This window comes from Podarcis cretensis, assembly GCF_951804945.1.
Source record: "Podarcis cretensis genome assembly, chromosome: 1".
Classification (NCBI taxonomy): Eukaryota; Metazoa; Chordata; class Lepidosauria; order Squamata; family Lacertidae; genus Podarcis; species Podarcis cretensis.
The window spans coordinates 89,129,115-89,154,491 of NC_137170.1; the positions used below are offsets into that span (position 1 = coordinate 89,129,115).

At 43.7% G+C, this 25,377-nt stretch overlaps 1 protein-coding gene across 18 annotated transcripts in view; it reads left to right on the top strand.

The window, feature by feature from the left end:
- TNS1 (tensin 1) overlaps nt 1–25,377 on the top strand; it is a 327,307-nt gene that overhangs the window by 178,907 nt on the left and 123,023 nt on the right. For 16 of the 18 annotated variants that reach the window (XM_079968266.1, XM_079968280.1, XM_079968283.1 and 13 more), the window contains one exon: nt 18,486–18,524. The exons of the other annotated variants lie outside the window; for them this stretch is intronic. In XM_079968266.1, coding sequence (XP_079824392.1) covers nt 18,486–18,524 — 39 coding nt within the window. The remainder of the gene's footprint in view (nt 1–18,485; nt 18,525–25,377) is intronic. 18 annotated transcript variants of the gene reach the window in all.

The window sequence follows — 25,377 nt, forward strand, 5'->3', positions numbered from 1 at the left end:
GCATTTGAGGACTTGGGATCGCGGTGAAAGGTACAGGCTCTGTTTTCGTGGGGAAAACAGCCAAGTAAACTTGTGTCTGTGAATGGAAAAAAAATTAATGCAAAAGAAACATCCCGTACTTGTGTTATATAAACAGAAGATTATCCGAGGCTGTAAGAAAATGTATCATGTATGAAAAAAATAAATAAGATACAGGCAGATCATCGGGCTTTTGCAAAGGAATTTAGTGTGAGAGATTGTGGCATCCTGCTGATGGAACATTGGACAGCTGTTGTGCAGACAAATGTTGGGGATATCTGTGTAAAGGGGATATCTGTGGAAAGCCAACAGGAACTTTCAGTTTGGGCTAAGGGTGGGTCAAACATTTGAATATTTCAAGCTTTCACCTCTCTCTCTCTCTCTCTCTCTCTCTCTCTCTCTGTGTGTGTGTGTGTGTGTATGTAAAGTGAAAGTGGGGATGAAGCTGTCCCTTATTTTCACATTTTCCAGGGTGGGGACAAATGTTGAGGTTGGGTACCCAAAACCCACTTGTTCTTGATTTGCTCCTCCGTGTTACAGATTGCCATTTCCCAGTCATTCTTACTCTGAAACTCTTACTCCATTCAAAACTAATAACAAGGCATATTTCAACTGATATTGTATTTGTGCACTTGCTGTTGGAGTGTGCTCAGAATTTGATTCCTCTAACCTCTTTCTTTATCTCAATGGGAAACCACCCATTCTTCCTGATTGCTACGTTTGTAGGCAGCTGTAGCAGCTTCCACTGTTTGGATGTGTGGCTTCCCCAATCCCAGCGCTGGAATCATCTAAACCTTCATCCACTGAACATAAGGATGCCGTAGCAATGGGATTCCTAGAGTCTGCTGCAGTAAAATGCGTAGAAAGGCTTACATGCGAAATGTATGTGGCTTCCAGCTTTGTGCATGTAACATAATAGCATATAAAAACATTCTCCATTTGTGCCCTTTTTGGATTCTTGTTGAACCAAAGCATCTTGACCTATAAGGAAATAATAAGCCAGCTTTGAAGGTATGCTGCCCTTTGAGACTTTTTTTTTTTTGCACTCCACCCCCTGAATACGAGGGAGAAAATATTTTGCTTATTGCACTTATACCCTGTTCTTCTGGCAAGAAACTTTCCTGGATTACAAGGCAATACCTATTTAGACACTGATTGGACTGAGACTTGTTTAGCTTCAACAATTCAGGAATATCATTTACAGTGGTACCTTGGGTTACATACGCTTCAGGTTACATACGCTTCAGGTTACAGACATACGCTTACAGGTTACAGAGAATGGGAAACCTGGGTCCAAGACCTTGATCAGCTATGAAGTTCACTGGGTGGCTTCAGGCAATTTTCTTTCCTTCAGCCTTGCCCTCTTTCACAAGGTTGTAAGGCTGAAATGGCGGCTACCTGACCTCCTTGTGGGGAAATGCAAGAAGCAAATATAATAAGTACATGAAAATACTGCTTGCAGTTTTTAAAGCAGCACAGTGGCAATAAGTTTTTGCCAATGCATATCCTAACTTTAGCACATAGCACGAGTCAGGAATTTTTCATGAAGTGGCTAATGCAGTAGTACCTTGGTTCTCAAACTTAATCTGTTCCGGAAGTCTGTTCCGAAACCAAAGTGTTCCAAAACCAAGGCACCTTTACCCATAGAAAGTAATGCAAAATGGATTAATCCGTTCCAGACTTTTAAAAACAACCCCTAAAACAGCAATTTAACATGAATTTTACTATCTAACGAGACCATAAAATGAAAGCAATAATCAATGCACTGTACTATAAAATAAATAAGACAGTATTGTAGATGATAAAATAAAATAAAATTCTTACTTGCACTGATGATAGTCATTGTTAGTATGGGTGGCTTTTATCCATTTCTGCAGTCACACATTCAGTCAGTCAATCAATCAATCAATCAATCAAACAATCAATCAGTAGCTGAAATGGGTTCCACACAGTCACAAAAACAAATTAACCAAAAAAGCCTCAAAAACAAAAACGCAAAATAAATAGCAAAAACAAAAGTGCCAAACTTAATCCATTCCAGAAGTCTGTTTGACTTCTGAAATGTTTGAAAACCAAGGTGAAGCTTCTGATTGGTGCAGACGCTCCAGAAACAATAGCTGACAGCCGCATCAGATGTTTGGCTTCCGAAAAACGTTCGAAAAACATAACTCTTACTTCCAGGTTTTCAGCGTTTGGGAACCAAGACATTTGAGTACCAAAGCATTTGAGAACCAAGGTACCACTGTATGTTTTTGGAAGAGATGGGAGTGAATTAATGAGTTATGGCAACATATTTATGGATTGACTGACTTCCACACCACACCCATCCTGTAGCTGAGCACAGGGTACTGCTCCCTTGACTTAGTCATCTGAGTTTGTAATCCAAAACATATAACTTGTTGATCAACAATCAGAGGAGACTTCAGAATATGGATTTGTTGTTCACTAACAGGGACTTGCACCCCACTCTTCCCCAATAGCGCTTGGAGCAGAATGTTGTTGCAGGGATTATATTACATGATTTTTTTTAAAAAAAATAAATCCTATTCTCTTGCATATTTTATTCATTTTCTTCAAGTTCAAATAATGTGTTGGCTTAAGGCATGGGTGGGGCTGTAATTTTATGTTCAGAGACTGGGGAAAAGACGCAATGGCTGCATTTTGTGTGTCAGGAAGGAAAGCTGTAAAGGCGGTTCCCATCTGCCTGGGAGATACTTTCATGCAAAGTATCTTCCACTCACTGACATTCAGGGATTCCTGAAAGGCACTGTGTTGCCTTAACTTGCCATTTCCTTTCTCTAAGATAAAGGGCCTAGCTACAATTCACACACACAAATATATAACAGATGCTGCTAGGACTTTCAGGGCTTGTCTACATTGGGGTTTGCTACCTGTTTGCAGCTGTTTGCTTTCCCATTTAATTTCAGTAGCCCACATGATGCTACCTGCAAACAACACCAATCTTAATGCTTTCCCCTTGTAAATTAGGGTTATCCATACAGGTGATGACTCAACAGTATTTATCGCACCTCAGGGTTCAAAATACCCTATTGAATATAAAAATATAACACAATATTTAGAGCCATCTTCCCAGTGCAGTGCAGAGGGAGAAATATCACTGATTTTCAACATGATGTGCTAAGTGTTCTAGTAACTGGCTACAGAAGTCAGCTGGGGAAAGGAATTCTCACTCTTTAAATCCTACATTTTCCAAATTTAATTAATGTTGAGTGAATATTGCACCTTTTATCTCAGCTTCACTGGTGTACTTTTGTTGAGTGTGAATCAGTTGGCTGCTCAAAATATGGTGAAGGTGCACATATATACTGGGTGCATTTGGATAATTTAGTGAGAGGTGCTAAGGGAAGATGGATTTGGTCTCTGTGGCAGATCACTTCCTTATGTTAAGCAGCTCTGCATGCTTGGAGTTCTGTTAGTTCAGCTCTTAGGATGTTAGGAAAGAACAGCTGAACTATCTTCTGGCCAGTTGGACTGTCCAGCTCAAATTTGTTAAGAAGAGAGCTGGTTTTAGAAAGTGCCCAAATGATGCTTCATTCCTGAGGAACTCATGCTTGATTTGCTTGTTGTATAGAGAGATCCACATTAAATGTAACAGTATCTGATTGCCTCTTCTCTTTTGGGATTTAAATAATTGATAGTCCATAGTTTAGGGTTATTTTTTAAACTAAAAAGTTGACTGTGATCTAAAGTAGGAATGGGCAACTTCTATGGTGAAGGTCACTTTCTTCTGCATACAGTGGTTTGGATGCTCAGGAATATGTTTTGCCATTTAATCTGACGTCCTCATAAAATTATCTGGCTGGCCCCAAAATAAAACTGATGGTTCATAATTGTAGAGTAAATGCACCCGGACATAGCAGGCGCATTACATACACAGTCTGAGGCGAGGAGGAGATGGTAATGGTTTATGTCACTTATCAATCACTCTGTACAAAACACCAGTGTGACTTGCAATCAAACAAATGATGCAAGTCAAATGCAAAAAGGACCTATACAATTTAAAAACATAATAGCAGCAATCAACTACAAGTAGTTGTATAAATAATTCTCAGTTTGTTAATCAAAACCCCTCCCAGATGAATAAACATGGCCACCATAAAATTAATCAGCTAAACAATATTCCCTAACAGTAGCAATAAGATAACAGCAATCAAGTGTTTGGGGGACAGGCTCCTTCAGGTGGAGATGTGCTGTGAGGTACTGGGGTCCTGAGCTGCATAAGGCTCACACATTGGAAGCCAGTGTGGTTGGTCAAACATTGGTGTGATATGCTCAGATAGTACAGGCAACTCCTAATTTACACAGAGGTTGCATTCCAGGACTCCACACGTGTAACCTAAAGCGTGTATATTGTGAGCACCCTGGAGAGTCCTCCTGGCTTGCAAGGAGACCCTCCCCAGAGCCTGAGGAGAACATTCATTGTATAGAAATAATTGTGCTGACAGAAGCTCTTGCATGTGCATTGGAGATGTTGGACCGCATTAGAGCTGTAGGTGGCAATCCCAAAAAGATTAGGCAGAGCTATGGAGAGTTCACTCATTCCTGATTGTAATGTTGCTCAGGAAGACCAGCATTTTTTTCTCAATGGAAAAATGCTCCCTGAACATTTATTTTTGAGGGAATGTTCAGGTGTTGCAATGGTAGGTCTTAACATCCACATTCCCCAAAGATAGCTTCTGCGTGTTTTCCCTCTCTCATCAGGACAGTATGTTTTGCAGCTGACCCAGTCAGCTACCTGAATTTTTAAGCAGGCAGAACTGACATGGCAGACAGAAAATTGTCTGTCTAGAGATGGAGAACCTGGGCATACAGAAATTTGAAGGGAAATTGTATTAGTTAAACTCAGAGGAATTCATCAGATTGCTTACTTGGAGGGGGCAGTGCCCTTGCTGTCCCCTTCTTTTTACTTTCCCCAGTGGTGGCTTTTCAGCGTTTCCCAGAGTTTCTAGCTAGGGAGGAGACTGTGCAGAGCTGGCCATGTCTCCGACTTCGACTTCTTCTCTGGGAAAGCAAGCGAAGCCTGAGGAAATTCACTGGGTTGAAGGACCAACCACTGAGCAACATCTGGGGCAGTTTTCCATAACATTTGCCAGTGGGAAACTCCTTTTTCCCTCTCTTTTAAAATCAAAAATCTGCAGAAAGCAAAACCCTCCCCTTTCCCTCGTGCTCGGAGATTCTGGCTTGTTTTGTTTCTTGTGAGTCCTTCAAACATTCTCCATGTTCTGCCACTTGAAGCACCCCAGAACAGTATTATTATTATTATTATTATGATTTTGTGGGGCGGATTGTTATCAGGATTGTGGCATGGGGGAAAGTGTTTAAAAAATACATTGGTGCACACAAGTGCACCAATTGCCTCCCCAGTGCTTCTATTTAAATAAATAAATGACTCACAGAAACATGTCAGATGCTGCCATGTGTTTCACTTTTTGTCTAGTTAGGCCCATCCATCATTTTCTTTCCATATCCCTGATCCACACTGTTAAAAATTGTAGTAAAGCTGTTGATTAAGGCTAAGTGAAAAAGTGGCTGATCGGGAGAGAGAGAAGGGAAGTGTGTTGAAGAGGCGCCATGGAAGCAATAGGAAGAGGCCAAAGAGGCTTGATGTGAGTAAAAAGATGGATTGGCTGCAGCAGAATTGTCAGAGAGGTCTAAACCAGGCTTCCTCAAACTCAGCCCTCCAGATGTTTTGAGACTACAATTCCCATCATCCCTGACCACTGGTCCTGCTAGCTAGGGATCATGAGAGTTGTAGGCCAAAAACATTTGGAGGGCTGAGTTTGAGGAAGCCTGGTCTAAACAAAAGGACTGTGGGGGAACATACCACTATCTTCAGGAGCCATTCATAACTTGGAGCATTTCCTGTAGAGAGGAATTTCCCCTGAATATCACTATCCCACTCCCCTCCCGATTGGTCTAACTTTATCCTACTCTAGTCCCAAATGGTCTAAGCTTCTAGTCTGTTATGGTCACATGACATTCCAGGAGGAACATTTAAAACATTTGGTAGGGGGAAAACCCATAGGGAAGAGTTGCATTTCTGTCAGAAACAGGACTGACAATCCACTGTGACTTGAAGGTGCTGGGATGTCTGCCAGCAGTGCTCAAAGCAGAGGAGTTTCTTGAAGTAGAGGAGGGAACTATGGGCAGTGGTCATATAAAACAGCTCCCACTCATCTGCCCACACTCCCAGTCCTCATCCATCATGAAGGAATCTGCCTGTATAACTCAGTTGGCCATTGCTCAAGGCTGTTCTACTTCTTTCGCTGAGTTCTGACTGAAGCAGAAGCAAAGGCACATTTCTAGAAACACTAGTAATAATCAGCAACACCTTTCTTTGTATTTAGATGAACATGTTCTCTTGTTGGTCTCCTGATCCACCCACTTTCTTGCTGAGAAAACTTTTGTCTCCTCTGAAACTGCAAGCTTTAGCTACTGAATATTTAGATAACACATTCCCAAGTCTCATTGAAATAAATACGATTAAAAGACTTAACATTCACACGTAATATTCATTGCATTCAGTGATACGTTAGCAATCCTTATTCACCCTCAAAACCCCCAAAATGCATAAAATTGTAGTTTATAAGGAAGATGAATACGCAACAAGCCATTGTAACTCAGTCACTTGCCCACCTAGCTAGTTTGTGGTTATATGGAACATACAGCAATTTCAACCATCTTGATAGTCGCTGTGGAAAACAAAGCTATTGGGCTAAACATGGCTTAGGTTTGATCTTTGGGGCGTGCATGTTTGTGTATGTATGAGACGGAAAGAGAGAGATCTCAGTGGGACCCATGTCTGTCTTCATGCATACCAGAAGTTGGGCACCCCAAAGCAAACGCTCACGATTTTCACTTGGGTGTGTTCTTTTTACACACTGGACTCAAAGGCAGGCTTTCCAGGACCTTGTTTTCACAGCCTTCCTTTCCACTGCTGCCAATACCCGTTGGAAAACGTGGATGCCAGATTTCACTAACGCTGCGCACAGGGCTTGGAATCACATGCCTGTTGGCTCCACACGGAGCACATCTCAGCAAACAAACAAGCAGCAGTTACCATGCCCTCATCCAGCTGCGTGTTCACTCCCAAAGCATTCCCAGCTGAACAACTTCAAATAGTCAGGTGATGGCATCATCCAGTGACCTCCTCCGCACGGGAACATTATTTCCCGTGCATTTCTTTCCTTCCCCTCCCAGCACTAAAGGAAAAAAAAAAATCTATATAAGGGAAGGAATCAGCAGTCAAGAACAAATGGAGCAGAGCTGAGATTGGCTTTCCAGGAATGGCATGGAGCAAAGGAGGGTAAGAGTTACGGGAAGCTTGATGGATGAGAATGGGCAGAGCTTCCAAACCAGATGAGTTATAGCACGATATCTCAGCACCGTGGTGCTCTGCCTCTGCCCGGCACTTTGGCAGGGGATGTGCTTGGAGCCACATGCAGCCTGCTTTCCATCAGCACTGCACCCCCGCCCCACTGCAAGAGAGAACGTTTTCAAGGCTTTATAAGGTGCTAGGAGAGTGTGGGGTAGGTAGTGGTGTTGTGCTCCTAGAGTCAGAGTGTTTGATTGTGTGTAGCTTCTGAACACTCAGCTTCCATGCTATGTTTCTTGGTCCCTCCTCTCAGTCACTACTCCCCCAACCTCTGCTACCTTTCCCCATTCTGGGCATATAGATATAAATAATAATAATAATAATAATAATAATAATAATAATAATAATAATTTATTTATATCCTGCCCTCCCCAGCTGAAGCCGGGCTCAGAGCAGCTAACAACACTAAAAATAACACAGTTTACATAAAATCACAATCAATTAATTGAAATACATTCTAAAGTCAATTCATTCTAAAATCAATTCAGAGTCAAATTAATGGCAACCATTGGGCTAGAGTTCTATGAGGATTACAGAAGGTGGGGGCAGACTGTGCCTTGGCCAAAGGCCTGGTGGAACAGCTCTGTCTTTCAGGCCCTGCGGAAAGATGTCAAGTCCCGCAGGGCCCTAGTCTCTTGTGGCAGAGCATTCCACCAGATCAGTGCCATATAGATAAAATCCCCATAGGAAGCATGAACGACTCTGAGAGCAAACAGGTCACTGTTGTTTCTCTCCCCTACAATTTTTACTCATTTGTTCTCAATCTGGCTTCCACGCTCCAAGTCACTGATCTTTTCACAAGTGTACATATTCTTTACATATAATGTGACTTCTCCTCCCTTCCTGTTTGTTCTATTCCTTTTGAGCAGGTTGTACTGCTCAATTTCTACATTCCAGACATGAAAGTGACTGGATACCTAATGACACCAAAATTCAGATAAACAGGTCTTGCACAAGTCCTCTGTATTTTTTATTTTATTTTAAAAATCCCAGTGCACATACTGCAACTGCACTCTCCAAAGTATTTCCCCACACATGTTGAGATCTTGAGGGAACAGTTCCTCCAGAGTTGTTGAAATTCAGAGGTGTTTCAGCATACGGTAATCGGCATATGGAAGCAGGCATGCTCTTATCATTTGGGCTGCTAGAACAAAATGGCTAGGGTGTGCATATGGGAGGAGCAAGCACTCATAAGAGTTGTGGCAGTAGGAACCACCCACCAAAGCATCACTACATAGCCACCCACCAAAAAATTAAAAATGCAGTAACAAGCATCCACATCAGTGGTGGGTGTGGATGCTCTTATATATTCATTTTGATGAGGATGACATCATGCAAATGGTGTGAAAAAATTCCACAGTACATCTCCATCTGGGAGCATCCAAACTCTGCCCCACTCTCAAAGGCAGAAGATAATCTGGCATAAATGTATCCACTAAATAAAGCAGGGCAGAAATATTGTGCATATAAGTGGAAAAGAACTGCTGTTTTGCCTACAGCAGCAAGAAATACTGGATAATGCTAGATGAGACATTAGTCCAGATGATCTTTGTGAGCATTCTGACTTTAAAATATCTGAAATTCACAACCTACCTCTGCTGTGGAACAAGCGCTCCTGTCCAGGGCAGAATATTTGTGTTGTGTTACACAATCCCTTCCCCCAAATATCTGGTGCCACTCAATGTACCTACTTCATTATTTGAGCTTGGATTGCATGTGCCAATCTTTCCATCACTTCTCCTGCTGCATAAATTCAGTCCTGGAACATGAGCCTGGTGTGCTATCAACACTGCTCTGTGTCTGGCTTGCAGGCTGATGGATTCCATGTGCGCAGTGGCTTTCATGCTGGGCCAACAATCAGAAGTGCCGCAGACACCGGAGAGCTTTGGTGAAGTGCAGATTACGGGGAGCTTTTATTTGAAGATTTCTGGGGCCATTACTAAGATAGGGAAACACAGAAAAACACAGCAGATGGCTAAGGGGCAGTCATGATCAAAGTGAGTGCCCTTCCCCTCAGTGGCCAGCAGTCAGTTCCTTCATTGAAGTGGTCAGAACAGAGATGTCCATGTTAGCAACCTGTGGTCTCCTCCTTAAGCACAAAAAGAGGCTCCATGATCCTTATTGGATGGAGACAGACTGGTAGAGGCCTCAGGGGAGCTTGCTTGCCATGTGGTGCCAGGGGTCATAGTACTTAGGTGAGCGTGCATGACATTAACAAACATTAGATTTAGACAACCTTTTTGCGAATTTAGCTTCCAAAGATCTTGAAGGCATAATTCCAGTAGTGATTTTACCTTGTATTATTTATTGTGGAATCACAAGCAGGGAATGGTACTTATCCCATAGGCTGGACCCATTATTGTAAGAATGCTAAATATTCAGTATTTTCTAATGAAGTTATCTTCAGTGCGCTACCAGTAATATCTGCAGAAGGAAATAGCAATAGGGTACTTGGAGTAATCTATTTATTATACAGTGTACTTCGAGTTACAGATGCTTCAGGTTACAGATGCTTCAGGTCACAGACTCCGCTAACCCAGAAATATTACCTTGGGTTAAGAACTTTGCTTCAGGATGAGAACAGAAATCTTGTAGCGGCAGTGCGGTGGCAGCGGGAGGCCCCATTAGCTAAAGTGGTGCTTCAGGTTAAGAATGGACCTCTGGAACGAATTTAGTTCTTAACCCGAGGTACCATTGTATTTATATAATACATTGCTGTCAAGGCACCCAAAGCAGGTGTAAAATACTGCAAACAAATACTGCAAAATCTAAAACAACTGAGTTCTTTCAGACAAACTGATGTCCCGCAGGGAGCCATTAGCACAAGCTGCTTCTGCACTTCTGCCTTCCCTCAAGACACACAGGGTAGTATTCTACAAAAAATTTACTCAGAGTAGACCCATTGAAAGTAATTGGGGGGGGCTAACAAAGCTATGCTCATTACTTCTACTGGGCCTACTTTGAGTAAAATTTAGTTGATTACCACTCATAGTTCTTAAACAGCCTCAATAGTTCTCTTGGGTCCATTGATGGTCTCTTTAAAAGCTCCCTGGTCTTGGTCTCTCCTCTCCTGCCTTCATTTGGGATTCATAGGTCTTAAATAGTAATTACCAAAGTCATAAATAATAAAGTCCATTACTGCTGGACTGACTTCTGTAAACTAGAGATGCTGAATAATTGGTATCCAGTTAGGGACACAGTGGCGTAGCGTGGGTTATCAGCACCCGGGGCAAGGCAAGTAATTTGCGCCCCCTAACCCATGGATTTGCGCCCCCTAACCCGTGGATTTGCGCCCCCTAACCCGTGGATTTCCCTAACCCCCAGATGTTGCGCCCGGTGTGGCCGGCCCCCCTTGCACCCCCCACGCTACGCCACTGTAGGGACAATATGGTATTGGAGGTGGGGAGTGTATGTAGATGTCACTTGTTAGATGTTAGGCAAAAAATAAATAAATACATGTTTGTTTTGCATGCACTTTTGACTACAGTTACGTTGACTGGTATGTCATCTGTGCATTTTCAGTGAGTCTCCATTGTTGCCCCTTGTTCTTTGTTGCGGAGTGTTAAAATTCCCTTCTGAATGAGAGGGAATATCATTGGGGGAAGCCATACAGTGATGGACCTGTGCTATTGAACTATGACTGTTCTGTTTTGTAGTGTAATAGTAGGCATTCCATGGAGGAAGAATCCCTTTGGGGAGCTTCACTGTAATATTTTAGTTTATTTTCTTGCCATGGAGTGAGCAGATAGATAGGTATTTGGGATTTATCCTTGTGCTTTTGGATTCTTGTCTAGCACCATCCTCTGTTCACATCTCATCAATTCATTTTGACAGTGTTGACTTTCCACCCTTGATGAACATCTGAGCAGAGTTTTATTTTCCACTTCCATGGCATACGTGACATTTGTGTGCCAACCGCAAGTGCCATCAAGAGCTTGCTGAACCCTAAATGCGCAAAAACACAAAACAAATGTGTTCTTAATCTACAGTCAGTGAAGCAGAAAACATAGAAGTGGCAAACAAACAGGCAAAGGTACAATGAGTGCTTTAAAAAACAACAACAATCAAATCCTTTTAATTCTAATTATTCCTTGTGGAATCTTCAGGGCTGAAGTTCCTTGTTAATAAGAGATTTCAGTCTAAGGCTGGGGAAGCAAAGCCCTTAAATGGCACTTATTGCATGCATATACCACATTCCCTGTGGACAAATGACAAGCTTTCCTTGTGTCTGTGCACGTGGTTTGCACATGAGCTGCTATTGTGTGTATGTGTGTGTATGTTTAAAAAATTATATTACAAAAAACTGTCCGGATGAATTGGGTTCCTACTCACCCCCTCTCCCTTTCAGGCCCAAGTCTCAATTTATATTTCAATGGAATTTACCTCTAGGATTGATTTGGTGGTATCGTTAACAGATATCCTTTGCATATAAAAAGGGATGCTCCTTATTTAAGAGTAGCATTATCCCTTATATAGGGTTCTATAGAGCAGAACTTAGTAACACTGCAGAACTTAGTAAGTTCTCCATGGTGCACAACAAAAGAGATTGTCTCACTGTGCACTGTATTTTATTTCCCTAAACCAGGGATCAGCAACCTTTTTCAGCCATGGGCCGGTCCACCGTCCCTCAGACCATGTGGTGGGCCGGACTATATTTTGAAAAAATAAATAAATGAACGAATTCCTATGCCCCACAAATAACCCAGAGATACATTTAAATATAAGGACACATTCTACTCATGTAAAAACACCAGGCAGGCCCCATAAATAACCCACAGATTCATTTTAAATAAAAGGACACATTCTGCTCATGTAAAAACACGCTGATTCCCGGACCATCCACGGGCCAGACTGAGAAGGCGATTGGGCTGTATCTGGCCCCTGGGCCTTAGGTTGTCTACCCCTGCTCTAAACTGATCAGATTTGAGCCCTTCTTAAATCTTGAACAGGCCAAGGTCCATCTAACCATTCCAGAAGCCCCTGGAAAATCACAAGCAGGGTATGATGATGACAGCCATGCACTGTTGTTTGTATTCATTCCAAGCCTATGCAATACATTTTGCTGTCTGGGGCAAAGGAGGTGTAGCTCCACCTGCACCTTCAATTTCCCTCTTCAGAAAACTACCAGGCTGTCATTTGAATCTTGAACACTGATGATAGGGGTGCAGGGCTGGCTATATGGCACTGCCCCAATCCTCCAACACCTTACCACCACTACCCAGCACCTGCAGCATGAGGAGGCTGTCTCACTTTGCCTAATGATAGGACCAGTCTGGCTCAGCAATACACTGACTCTGAACATGAAGATTCTATTTTGCTTTCATGGCTAAACACAGTTCATAGATTTATCTTCCATGAATTCATTAAATCTATTTTTAAAAAAAGCCATTTAAGGCACATCTTGAGCTACTGAATTCCAAACATTAATTATGCATCATGTGAAGAAGTATTTTGTTTTGTCTGTCCTGAACCTGTTGCTGATCAGACTTGCACCCCCGCATGGCTAGCCCACAGTTTGATGGAACAAATCATTGTGTGGTTGAAGAAGGCAACCCTTTGAACTGATGAATGAGGTTGCTGCAGGTGTGCTACAGGAGCTCAAGAGGGTGCTTCTGAAATATTGGTCCTCTCTGTGCAATTGCCTGGAGATGCTGTGTAAACATAATATCTTCCTTGAGCCAAAATCTCTCCCTGCTTGTAACTCACAAGTGGGCCGAAGCAGAACATTCCTTGCGCTTTGTGGATCAGGGCCAGCCCTGAAGGCTAGGAGAAGGTCCTTTTATGGTAGCATTTCTCCATTAGAATATATATATATATATATAAAGCCACAACCACTCAGCCCATAACAAAACAGAGGAGAGAACACAAACATAGTCCCTGGAATGTGTTCAGTGCTGGCTGGGGAACAGTAATGCTGAAGGGAGCCCTTGGGTGGGAAGACAGATCAAATAATTAGGAGTGCAAAAAAACCTCTTCTCCGCTGTTGGTAGGATGATAATGCAGGAATGTGCATCTGACGGGCAGGGCGCGACATGCAAAAGGAGAGAGCAAACATTTTCTTATGAGCTTTGTTTGGTCACTTGGTGAATTGACTGAGGCATTTTTTTGTGGGGGGTGGGGGTGGGGTGCAGCAAATAGTTTTGAAGCATCAGAACGAGAGGGGAACATTCTTTGTAATGTGTTTTCAGTGCTGTTGGCTAATTATTGTCTAACTGGCTACGAACAGCATCTCTAACGTCGCTGCACTGAGGCCAGGAAGCTCTGCTTATCCAGCAAAGTAGGAAACCTCTATTATAGTTTTGCTGTTCTGCTTCGTGCTTTGTTTCACCGGCTGCTTCCAGACCTCAGATTTCTCTTGTGGCCAAAGGGAACCGTGTGGTATTCCAGAGGCATCATCCACTTATTCACGTTAGCTGCCCAGACATGCTTTTGCTGTGTCAATAATGCAGTGGTGGTTCACCACTGAGGACATGATCCACCCACAAATGGTCCCTTGCATAGTTGTGCAGAATACACTGGGCAGTTTTTGTGATCCCTCAATGCAGATTGCTGGTTCGGAACGTTTCTCCATGACTGGAGAGACATACAAGCGCCTGCCTTGAACAAGTAATGAAGGAACCAGGCAGTAGCATCCTGGTTGCAGCTTCTGGTCATGGGGTGGTCCTCTCTCTTGGTTAGCACAGGACAGGATGTAGGATTGATCTTGTGCCTGCTTGAGAGCAAAGAGAGATGAACAGGGAAAGTAATGAACAGGTGGACAACAATATCCATGAAGCAGGATGCACAATAGGACTCTGCAATGGTCTCCCTGGGTGTGGCTTATATCCTAGTGGTGGTGTGCTGTAGTTGTGGATTGACCTGAGTTGAGCTACCTTAGATGTCTCTGATGTTTTTTGGGCCCCTGGGCACACTTGCAAACTGCAAAAACTGCAAAAACTGTAGTGGGACCACATTCCCCACAACCAAGCACAGACCAACAACAATTGGCTACCGCAGAATGCTTCTTTCAAGCTGAATTTCAGAGAGGGGACCCTACAGGCACCAAGGAAAGCATCTTCAAGTACATGTGCATCTATGAGTGCCATGTGGGTGACCCCTGAATCACAACATATCCTGCGGTCTGTCATGGGAATGTGTGCACAGCAGTCATTGACTTGGAAATAGCTATTTTTTCAGGATACCCCCCTGCAATTGAAATCAATAGGAGAGAAACTCTTTGTGCCAAGTATGGTTGGTGTAAAGTTGTGCTGTCAATGGAGAGATGGCTATGAACTGAAGGCAGAGATTTAAGTAAAGTCACTTATTTCTTATTACCTAATCAGATATTTACACTTCTGCATCTGCCGTCTTGCATGCATCTTCCCTGTCTATAACAGGGCGATCATGCAGACTTCGTTTTCTGTGACAGTAACCTCTCTGCTCTGGGTTGTGCTTTCAATGCAGCCAAGCAGTAGATAACAAGGTGCAGCTGAAATGGTTAACTGCGTGTGTTCCTTGGCATCCTTCCTGGCTACTGCATTCCTATGGACCCAATTTCAAGAAACACAGCTTTGATTTTCCAGCTTTGCTCTGCTTTCAAGAAAATTGCACCGAGGATTCTGCTCAGGAAGGTCCTAGAGAGCACCCCCCACCATTTAGGAATCCTTTTGTTGGTTACTTTAAAAAGTGATTGCATTACAGGACAAAGAGTGAAACATCATCACATTGGTTGCCAGGGACTCACATTGCTCAGCCAAAAATAGTTCTTAGCCACTAGTTTTTTTCCTGCAAATTATAGGTTGGGTCAACAGTGCAATTCGCTGGAAATTCTGGAAGAGACTTCCTGCTGAGAAGACCTTACAGTGTGTCTTGGAAAGCTTAGGACATGGGACAGTTACTCTGGAAGAGAGAACAACCATGTATAGTGGGGGCAATGTGGGGAGAATAATTTTAATACTCAGAAACAGACTGGATCCAACTCAAATCCAGTCTAGCAGCTTACTGCCAAATCAGCCAAGTTAGTGTGCTGCCTGCTGAAATGTTCAAAGAATATTTGCTTGCCGGACTGTACTGTGTATGTCAAGAGTGTTTGATTCTAATTGCCTCTTATCCAGAAAATGAACCTGCTTGTTTCTGTGAGGATGGAGGGCACAGCCTGGAAAATATTGATGAATGTGACAGGCTCCTGTGGGCTCTCGCAGTTCCAATCTGTTGATGCCCTCTGCTGTTTGGAAGTCAATATTGTCACTAGTCCCCTCTGTTTGCAAGGGTTCATAGAATCATAAAATTGTGGAGTTGGAAGGGACCACGAAGGCCATCTAGCCCAGGCCTCTGCAATGTAGGAATCTGTTGCCCAACATGCAGCTTGAACCCATGAACCTGGCTTACTGACTGAGCTATTCCTCTCTCCCCTACAAGAAAAGAATACAAGAAAGAGTTGGCACAAAGAACAACTCACAAAGGCCGAAAGGCCAAATGCAATCGCCTCTGGAAATGATTGGAACTGTAGCTTGGCTGGACTGGGTGTTTACTTGGCATCTGTGGAAAAACTCTTCCCCCATCCCCTTTTTTTCTTCTACAAATATTCCGTAACATGGGGGTTTAATTAAGTGGATATGAAGTTCTTCTGGCTGTGGCCAACTTTCTTGATTTTTATGATGGCTTTTACAAGCAGTTGTTTCTCCCTCCCCCTCAGAAAAAAGAGGCCCTGCATGGCACAGTGAATCAAAGGGTCTGGTTAGAATGTGAATCTTCTGCTCACTTAGTTTATGGCCATGGGAAAGTCACTGTTATTAGTCCACAGTGCAGGATTGTTGTGAGGGAGAAATGTGGTAAGAAGTGTGAAGCATTTTGTACACTAAAACACTGCTAATGAGAATAAGAACAATAATGAGGCTATGATAATGGTAATTTTAATGGTAATTATGGTAATAATGAAGATTCTGGAGTCCCATGTTGGTCCCCCCCCCCACATCAAACTCAAAGTTAATGGTTATCCAGGAATAGGGTAGGGGCATGATCAATTGCTTCAAAACTGAGAAGGCAAATAAAGAAACCCCCATTTAAAAGTAAAGTATTTTAAATCTCAATATTCCCAAAGTAACCTGAAAGATGATATGGCTCATGTCAGGCTCATTCACTAGCTTTGAGGTGTTACATGGAACATCTGGATAACAAACACATTTTATTTAAAAGCAGACCACCCTTATGCTCCACAATTTAGGCTACTTGGTGTTTGTGGTCAGTAAGAAAAGCTGCTACCCACATTTTCAGGACTGGTGGGATCCAGTGTGACTGTTCCATTATCTACCCATTCTTGATTTCCTGTTCTCTGTTATTTTAATGCTTGCCCATGGTTGTAAGAGAGACTGCCTCTTCAGAACGAAGGGTGTGCTTGGTTCCTCCTCCCATTTTTCCCAGAACAGTTCTGTGGACTGAACTCCACATGGAAGAGAGATGGCACGTCTGCAGTAGCCTCTTCTTAAATGTTCATCCGGCAACATTTGTATTACTACATTGATCCATGATGTAAAACAGTTCTTAACTAATGCCCCACAGTGTATATGTACAGAAACCTAGTGAGGAAATCAGTTTTGTATTTTAATTCCAAATTTGGGATTTCAACCTGGATTTCTCCCCATTGAAGTTGCCTTTTGCAGAAGCAGGCTGAATCGATCCTATAAAGCAGAGATCAGGAATCTGTGGCCCTCCAAATGTTACTAGACTACAGCTGCTGCCATGGTCCCTGGCTATTGACCATGCTGGATAGGGCTGATGGGAGCTGGGAGTCCAGCAGCATCTGAAGGTCCACAGATTTTGCCCCCCCCCACCCATCCTTGCCATAAAATACTTCAGTTGTGAACTTGTGCAGCTGCAATCTCAATGCTGACTCAAGATGTGGTCATTTGTAGGTGGCAGCAATGTGCAAATGTGGAAAATAGGCAGGCTGAATATTATCTAATTAATTCATTTTAGACACACACCCTTCTTTTCAGCTCCAAGTCTTCATAAACTGACAGCACAGTAATTAAAAAAGCAGCACTACAAAATGCATAGCAATATACTGTGAAATTTAGCTTCAGACAGCATAAAATCATTCAGAAATGGCTAGAGAGAACAAATGATTCTCTGTGGTCCATTTAAAAAGCAACCCAAGAGGAGGTTTGATGGAGGAGTGGCAGCCTGATCCCAGGGGATGGGATTACAGATATGGTGGAGCCAGCACCAAAAAGTATTAAATATTTCACCTGGTGCCTAAAGTTTACTTGTTCTCACAGGGTTTTTTTTTGTTTTTTTTTTTTGGAGGTGGGGTAGAAAAAGAGTTGGCACTTAGCTAGGAGGAGGAACTCAAGAAAGAGAGCATTCTGCTGTTCAGAGACACTGACTGTGCAGGTCTTAGCAAACTTGAGGGAAATTAACTTCAGATGACATTTGTCCCTGTCTCTCTGATTCTGGACCCTTTTTAACCAGGGTTTCTTTGTTGACTTGTGCAGGAGTACATTCATTCTTCAGCTGCAATTGGTTCATCCTTTGGCAAGCATCTCCCCCCCCCCCACAAAGCAAACCAAAAGCAAGTTTAAAAGGAGATTCAGAAGTACAGTACCCCTCCTTCATGTAATCCTGTGCCCTGCCAGTCACATTTTGCTTCATAATGCAAAAACCATCCACCTGGCAGGTCTTGGTCATCCTCCTCATCTTCTCTCAGTGACAGCTTGGAATAGTCCAGAGCATGTGCATCCTTCCTAGGCTGCATCTTCAGTAAGAATTTTCACTCCTGGGCAGTTGTCCTCGATGCAGATTTATATGGGTTCTTATGGTAGGGTCTTGAAGTTTCTGTATATTTTGGACCTTGTCCCAAGCAACTACTCAGAGATCTGGCTAAATCCTTGGTTAGTTAGTAGGAAGTGAGCAGTTTCCCAGCACAGGTGGAGCCGCTCAGTATTGGTGGGACTACTCTTTGATGGTGGGACAGAGGTGGTTACATTGTATAGATAATGCTCATAATGCTGTCTTTTCCTTTCTCTTCTCTTTTCTCTTTACATTGCAAGTGCAAGGATTCTAACACTGCTCTCTTTTGTGTTCTGCCCTTTAGGCTGCCACGCCTTGCATGCCTGCTGGCAATCATGAGCTGGTAAGTGACCTGTTTCTTCTCCTCCTTTGGCTGTTGCTTTCTGCCCTCTCTGCTGCTGCCTCAGGCACCAAAGGCATTTATTTGCACATGGACTGCAGAAGGATGGGCAATTGGAGGGTCTGCAAATTTACAATGAGTTGATGTGCTTCAGCTCTGTAAAATGTGCCCTAAGTAAGGTGAAGTGAGGTGAAGTTCAAAATATATAAGAGGGACAGCTCTACCACTCCCCCTCTGTCACACATGCACATGGTTAATGTATTTTATGTTATTTGTTTTAAATTGATTTTTTGGATGTTTTAAAAATGTATGACAAACAGATAAAGGGGTGGGAATAGACAGCGCAAGCAAGCATATTGCATTGTTCTCAAATTAGTGCCATAAAGACTGTCAAATCATCCTTGTAATCATGAAACATCCTCTAGTCTCTGTTTACTGTACATTCTTTGTTGCGACCATCAGGGTAAATACTGTCTCCTTATCCTTTAAACACCCAAATGCAGAATCTCTTTTAGATAGGCTAACAAGAAAATCTTTTGATCCATTTCTGTACACTATGAAAGCCTTTATTTGTAAATGGGATTTTGCAGGGGGGTGTCCGGGGTGTGTGTGCTCAGCATATGTATCTCACTCTCCAGGGACTCTCAGAGCAGCTAACAAAATTTTTAAAGTACAATAAAAAAACTGCAATGAAACATAAAACAGAAGAGGGACAAAAAAGAAAAAAACCCCCTCAAAATTTAAAACAGAGATAGTGGGTGCTCTCAGATTTCTAAACAATGGTTAAGGATGCCCAGGAGGAGGCTTAGAGCAGCATGTGCTCCCCTCTCTCCACTCCTGTCTTAGTGCACTAGATTCTGCACTTCAGTCCTGCTCTGTTTAAAAGGGAACACCCTGATGGAACCAAAATGGGGAACTGCCATTTAATGTTGGTTTACTAACCAACAGGAACTTAAATCAGGATCAAGCCGTGGTTTACGATTCTGGTTAGTAAATTGATGTTAAGCCAAAGTTCCCTGTTTTGTACACGATTGGGAATAGTGGTTTAAGCTGGCCAGGATTGCAGTGCCAAAGCCAGTGTGTTAAAGGGGAGAAAGGTGAATGGGGGAGTGTGTGGGCCCTAATCTCTTTCCTGACTCATGGTATAGGAAGGCGAGATAGTTACATCCAAAACGGTTGCTTGTTGTTCAGGTTAAAACATAAATCTAAAACAGAAAATCTGAAACGTCTTCAATGGGTGATAAAAAGACATCGGGGTCAGGGTCAGGTGATCATCTCTAGGAAAGGCATCCCAAATAGTGGTATCACTACTGAGAAGGCCCTATCACAGGTCTCCCTACATTTCAGAATTGCAAGCTTTCACTATTAACTTCTTGGATAGGCAACATAGTGGTAAGGTAAAGGTAAAGGGACCCCTGACCATTAGGGCCAATCGTGGCCGACTCTGGGGTTGCGGCGCTCATCTCGCTTTACTGGCCGAGGGAGCTGGCGTACAGCTTCCGGGTCATGTGGCCAGCATGACTAAGCCACTTCTGGTGAACCAGAGCAGCGCATGGAAACGTCATTTACCTTCCCATCGGAGCGGTACCTATTTATCTACTTGCACTTTGATGTGCTTTCGAACTGCTAGGTTGGCAGGAGCAGGGACCGAGCAACGGGAGCTCACCCCGTCGCGGGGATTCAAACCGCTGACCTTCTGATTGGCAAGCCCTAGGTTTAGACCACAGCACCACCCACATGGTAGACTGTACCAAATGCTCAGCTCTGCACCCATACACACACACACTTTGGTAGGACCATTTGTCCCCACATAAATAGCTTGTTGGTGTCTTTCAGAGGGGTGGTCTTGCTGAATTCTAATGCTTTTCAGGAGGTGGCTTAATACCACTGACGAGGTGGTTCCCACCCCACCTATAGAAATATTTTGCTGCCTCTTGAAATAGTGGAGCAGCCTGGCAGCATTCCTCCTTAATGGTCCATTGCCATGTCATGGGAATAAACCTTGCAGAGAGACATTATTGGGTATGGATAGGACTCAAGGCACAGGCCCATGGCACACTAATTTGCACATGCTACTTGATATAGATGCATCTGAGCAAATAAAGATTGCTGATGCTGAGGGTCTCATCAAAACTGAACTCAGCAGTGCATCTAGTTACCCTGTAAGCATTTTGTTTGTTTGTTAAACAGACCACAAGGGAAAGGGTCAAAAGACCCAGGGCATGGTGTAAAAGCCCCAAGTCTCAGATTCCCCAGGGCACCAGCTAACAATGTCCCTGGCCTTGTGTGTGCATCAGAGCTCCAGAAGCAAACAAAAGAATTGCTGTATTGAAAAGCTGCCCTCAACATCATTTATATGATACATTCCAGCATTGGCCTGATTTATCATCACTTCAACATGATTCTCCTTTCATTTTTGGGGAGTTTGTGTTGTTTTTCATGTGGAAAAGTGTCCAGCCTGCAAGGGTAGATTCTTCTGGCAGAGTCCATCCCTCCCATGTCTGGAAGGGTGGGGTTGGCTTAGTGAAAGCTCCAAATTGGTTTGTAACTCTTGCATATTGAAACCACCCACATGCTGCTCCAATCACATTGTGGGCCCCAGCATGGCTCTGCCAAATCTGAATAAATCAGAGTTTAGCTTTGGAAACCGTGTCCTTGGCTCACCCAGGGAGGTGGGTGGTGGGAGGGAGGAGGAGGCTTGCTTGGGGGCTGCCCCTTAGCAGCTGTGCAATAAGTCTGCTTGCAAACAGGACCTCTCTTCCATATTTTTAAAAGAAATCTGAAGGCAAAAAGGAATCTTCCTACTCTTCTTACTTGGGATTGCAGAGGCTAACATTTTCCATTCCAGGAATGCAATTCTTTTTTTGGTGCTCACATTTAAAACAGAAGCACACCCTTTAGTGGCAGGGACAGTTTCACCAAATGGGGAAACTGGAAATCACAGTGGTGGTAGGCTACGAATTTGGTAGCTGCAGGGGTGGTATGCACTTGGCTCAGGAAGAATAAATCCGGCAGTGCTTCCAGATTCGGCATAGACAATTAAAGTGGATTTGGCGCTCTTGTGCAACAAACCTGCTTACAAAAACAAAAAATCAGGCTTCTTTGAAGTAAGGAAAATAATGAGGGATTGAGGGATGATTGGTGTGACAACTTCAATTTAGCACTAAAGTAGGAGTGCTTGTCGGAATTAAGGTACTATTTCTTGCATCAGGTCCCCATATTCTTTAACTGAAGAAAGTCATGCAGAATGCACAGTCTGTACATAGACTGAGGACCTGGGAAAATGTAGGTTAGATGCAGATACACTTATGCAACCTTTTCAGAGCCCCAGTGTAGAGGCTTCATAATTGGCCTTAGCCATACCTCTTAACTTGCATTGCTGCCGTCTTGTGCCATGTACCGGTAAGTATTTTATCCTTTGGGTGACGTCAGGCATCTGGTTCCATTGCAAACTCACAGTATCTCACCAAATGCAAGCTGAAAGATTTGTCCACATCTCCAATAGGCGCACAGAGTTGTCGCTTCTCCTGTGCCCTTTCCCATTCTTGGAATGGTCCTCCTACTGCCAGACATGGCTGACGGTATGCAGTCTCTGTGTCTCAGAGCGCTTGGCATTGCCTTCCCAGCACAACACAAATTGCTCCAGCAGATGGTTCTTGGGCTTTGTCGTCATTGCCCAAATCTTTATTTTTGTTTCTTCCTTTCCCCTGGAAATCTCTTAATGGTAAGTCAGAAGCTGTTAAGGAGACAGGCAGCAGGGCACTCTGGATCAAAGCTTTGCAAAGCCCTAAGTTGCCATGAAAGAGGAGCAAGGAATTCCGAAAGAAGCTCTCTGTGCAAAAACAGTCAGCATGTTCCATCTGTGCTGACATAAGCAAGTATCATGGGAAGGAGGCCCTGCCCTCCTTTTCATAGATGTTTCTTGTTCTCTACAAAAGCTGTGACAAGATTGGGGGTGGCAGTAACAAGGAGCAGTGTAGAACTTGAAGAAAAACCTATTGTCTTCCCCCTGCCCCAGTTTCCAAATGCCCCATAACTGCTGCCCCACTTGGCCTCCTTTTCTTGTGGAACATCTGTCGCTTCTTTGCCAGTGTCATGTGAGTCACACACACAACCTAGTGCTCCCACACAATGAACATTACTATTACAGCTTCCTGAGCACCGGGGATCCTAGGAAATGCACTTTTCCCAACAGCACCAACTATATTTCCCAGAGTCCCTTTCACCTGAGATCCTTTCTTGTTGTCTGTCACCAGAGCAGCTGCAGCAGCAAAGTGGGAATGGGAGCAAGCAAGGGAGGAGTTCTGCTTTAGCTCACATGAAAAGAGCCCAGTCTGTAATTCTCATTTTGTATTTAAGGCAAGCATTGTATGTCTGCAGGGTTTGTATTTTGAGCCAAGGATGGGTGGATTTCAGCAATGTTATCAGATACCAGTTGCTGGAAACCACAGGGCAGGAGGTTTTGCTCAGTTCTTACTTGTGGATTTCCCATAAGCATCTGGTTGGCCACTGTGAGAACAGGATCATAGCTGTCAACTTTTCCATTTTCTTGCGAGGAATCCTATTCGGAATAAGGGAATTTCCCTTTAAAAAAAGGAAACGTTGACAGCTATGAACAGGATGCTGGACTCGATGGGCCATTGGCCTGATCCAGCAGGCCTCTTTTTATTTTCTTAACATCCATAATTCTAACGGTGTTTTAGTATACAGAATTGCTGAAACAGGGGCTCCTGTATGTATGTAGGTCCAAGAGGGGTGCACTATAAAAACAGCCATCTTCACCACGGTATAATCCCATCAAATTCCACAAATTATCTTGTCATGGTTCCCATGGTGAGTATTCCTCCTTCCCCTACCTCTGTCAAGCATAAAGCTCAGTGTGACAGGGACAAGCTCCCAGTCCCCCACCAGTCTCTTAGCTGGGATGGAGAGTGGGCTTCTTAGGCGCTCAGAGGACCTTTGAAGCTGAGCACAACAGGGACAAGCCCTCAGCCCCAGGTCTGACTAGGCAAGAGGACTGGGCTCATCATATTTGGCCATGGACATGTATAGAACACCTCTTGTAAGTTCCCTGTAACTGGGATAAGCCTCCATCACCCTCTCCAGCTTGGAGCTGGAAAAAGAGAGAGTGGGGACTTATTCCTACACCTGCCCCTTCGGAGACCCTGCCCCTTTGGAGAGGAGCACAACATTTCATTGACTGCCACGGGTGGGCAAAACTTGTGGATTCCTGTCTCCAGCAGTAGCTGCCCACATTCCTCTGGAAAGTCACAAGCTGTGCCTAATGATAAACGGCTCTTGTCTTAGCTCCAGCAGTTGAACAGAGCATCTGTGTTCAGAGGCAGTATATCTTTGATTATCAGATGCTAGGGATAAAGCACAACACAGCTGTCTCATGATCCCTGGCTGGAATTACAAATGGCAGGGTTAGACCAAACTCTGCTCCCGATTCCCGTTATTGTTCCAATTTGGTAACTCTTGATATGCACGCCTCTGTTCTTTGGCTGGCATACCAAGGTCTGGAGCCCTTCAAATGCCCTGTGATCCTTTGCCAAAAGCAACTTGCTTGGGTAACTGGCTTGCTGGCATACAGAGCCCTATCTTCTTGGGCTATTCAGCGTTGCACCCCGTCTGCACTGGCAGCAAGCCAAGGCAGCAGTTAGAGGTGGCCTCATGCAGGTACCTGCACAGAGCCCTGCCAAGCCATAGACATGCCTCTCCTCAAATCTAGCCCCCCCCCCCGTCAAAACAGAGCATTTTGACTATCTGCTTCTGTGCTCCTTTGCTGCCAGCTGCTTTGCAAGCTTCTTTTCACAAGTGGTCTGCTGCTTATTATCTCCGTACACAGATTAATCTCTGTGCACACACTGGCATATTTGGATGGTAAACACAGCATACATAGGTCCCCGAGAGAGCTTCCTAGGCTGGCCAGGGAAGTTTATCTGTGGAAGGCACATGTTCTGGTCTCCTTGGGACCGTTATTGTGGGTTTGTCAAGGAAGCTGTGCGGTGTGCTAGGAGCCAGCCTTCTCCTGAAGGGCTGCCTAAGAGACCTGTACATTTGCCAGGAACCCAAGGACTCTCCACAATGGCACCATTGTGCAGATTTAGAATGTGGCATGCTCCGAGTTCCTTGGCTGGTAGGCACAAGGAGTTGCCAGTGGGGAAGATTTATAACTTCTTCTTGCCAGCGAAGACTTCCCAAGCTAGGTGAAGGAAATGTCTTCCCTTAAAACAACAGCCATGCAGAATCCACGTTGCTCAGGAAGCACGTTGCCTTTAGCAAATGTACTTCCTCTTCTGAGATGGATGTTCCCTTCCCTTCCCAGCCTGCCATGCGGCTGTGCTTCTTGTCTGTTTCTCATTTGTACAGAAGTGCCTTGGTTACACAGAGATGGGAGATGGCAATGTTGGGTCAAATTGTGCAGCGTGTAGGCATGGGATGTTCCTCTTCTCTGAATTAGGTCTGCTCCTTGTAAGAGAAAGACTTCAATTATACAGAGGACAGTCATGAATCATATTGCCAGTCTGATTCATTCTTGCAGATGTAAGCTAAAATACTCTTCAGAAATGTGAACAATGCACGCAGATCAGGAGATTTTGCCAAAGAAGATATATGTTCAGCTAAGGAGGAAACCCTGAACTCCTTCAAAACAACTTTTCAATCAAAAAGCTATGAGCGATATCTTTAAAAATATGTGTAATTAGTACATGGCGTATGATACTTTGAGATACTGAGTGCTGCCTTGAACTGCTGCCATGACTAATATGCTAGAGGTCTTATTTTTAATATTTACAGCAAAGCATCTTAACTAGTACTCTGGAAGAACAACACATAAACCACAGAAAACAGGGGT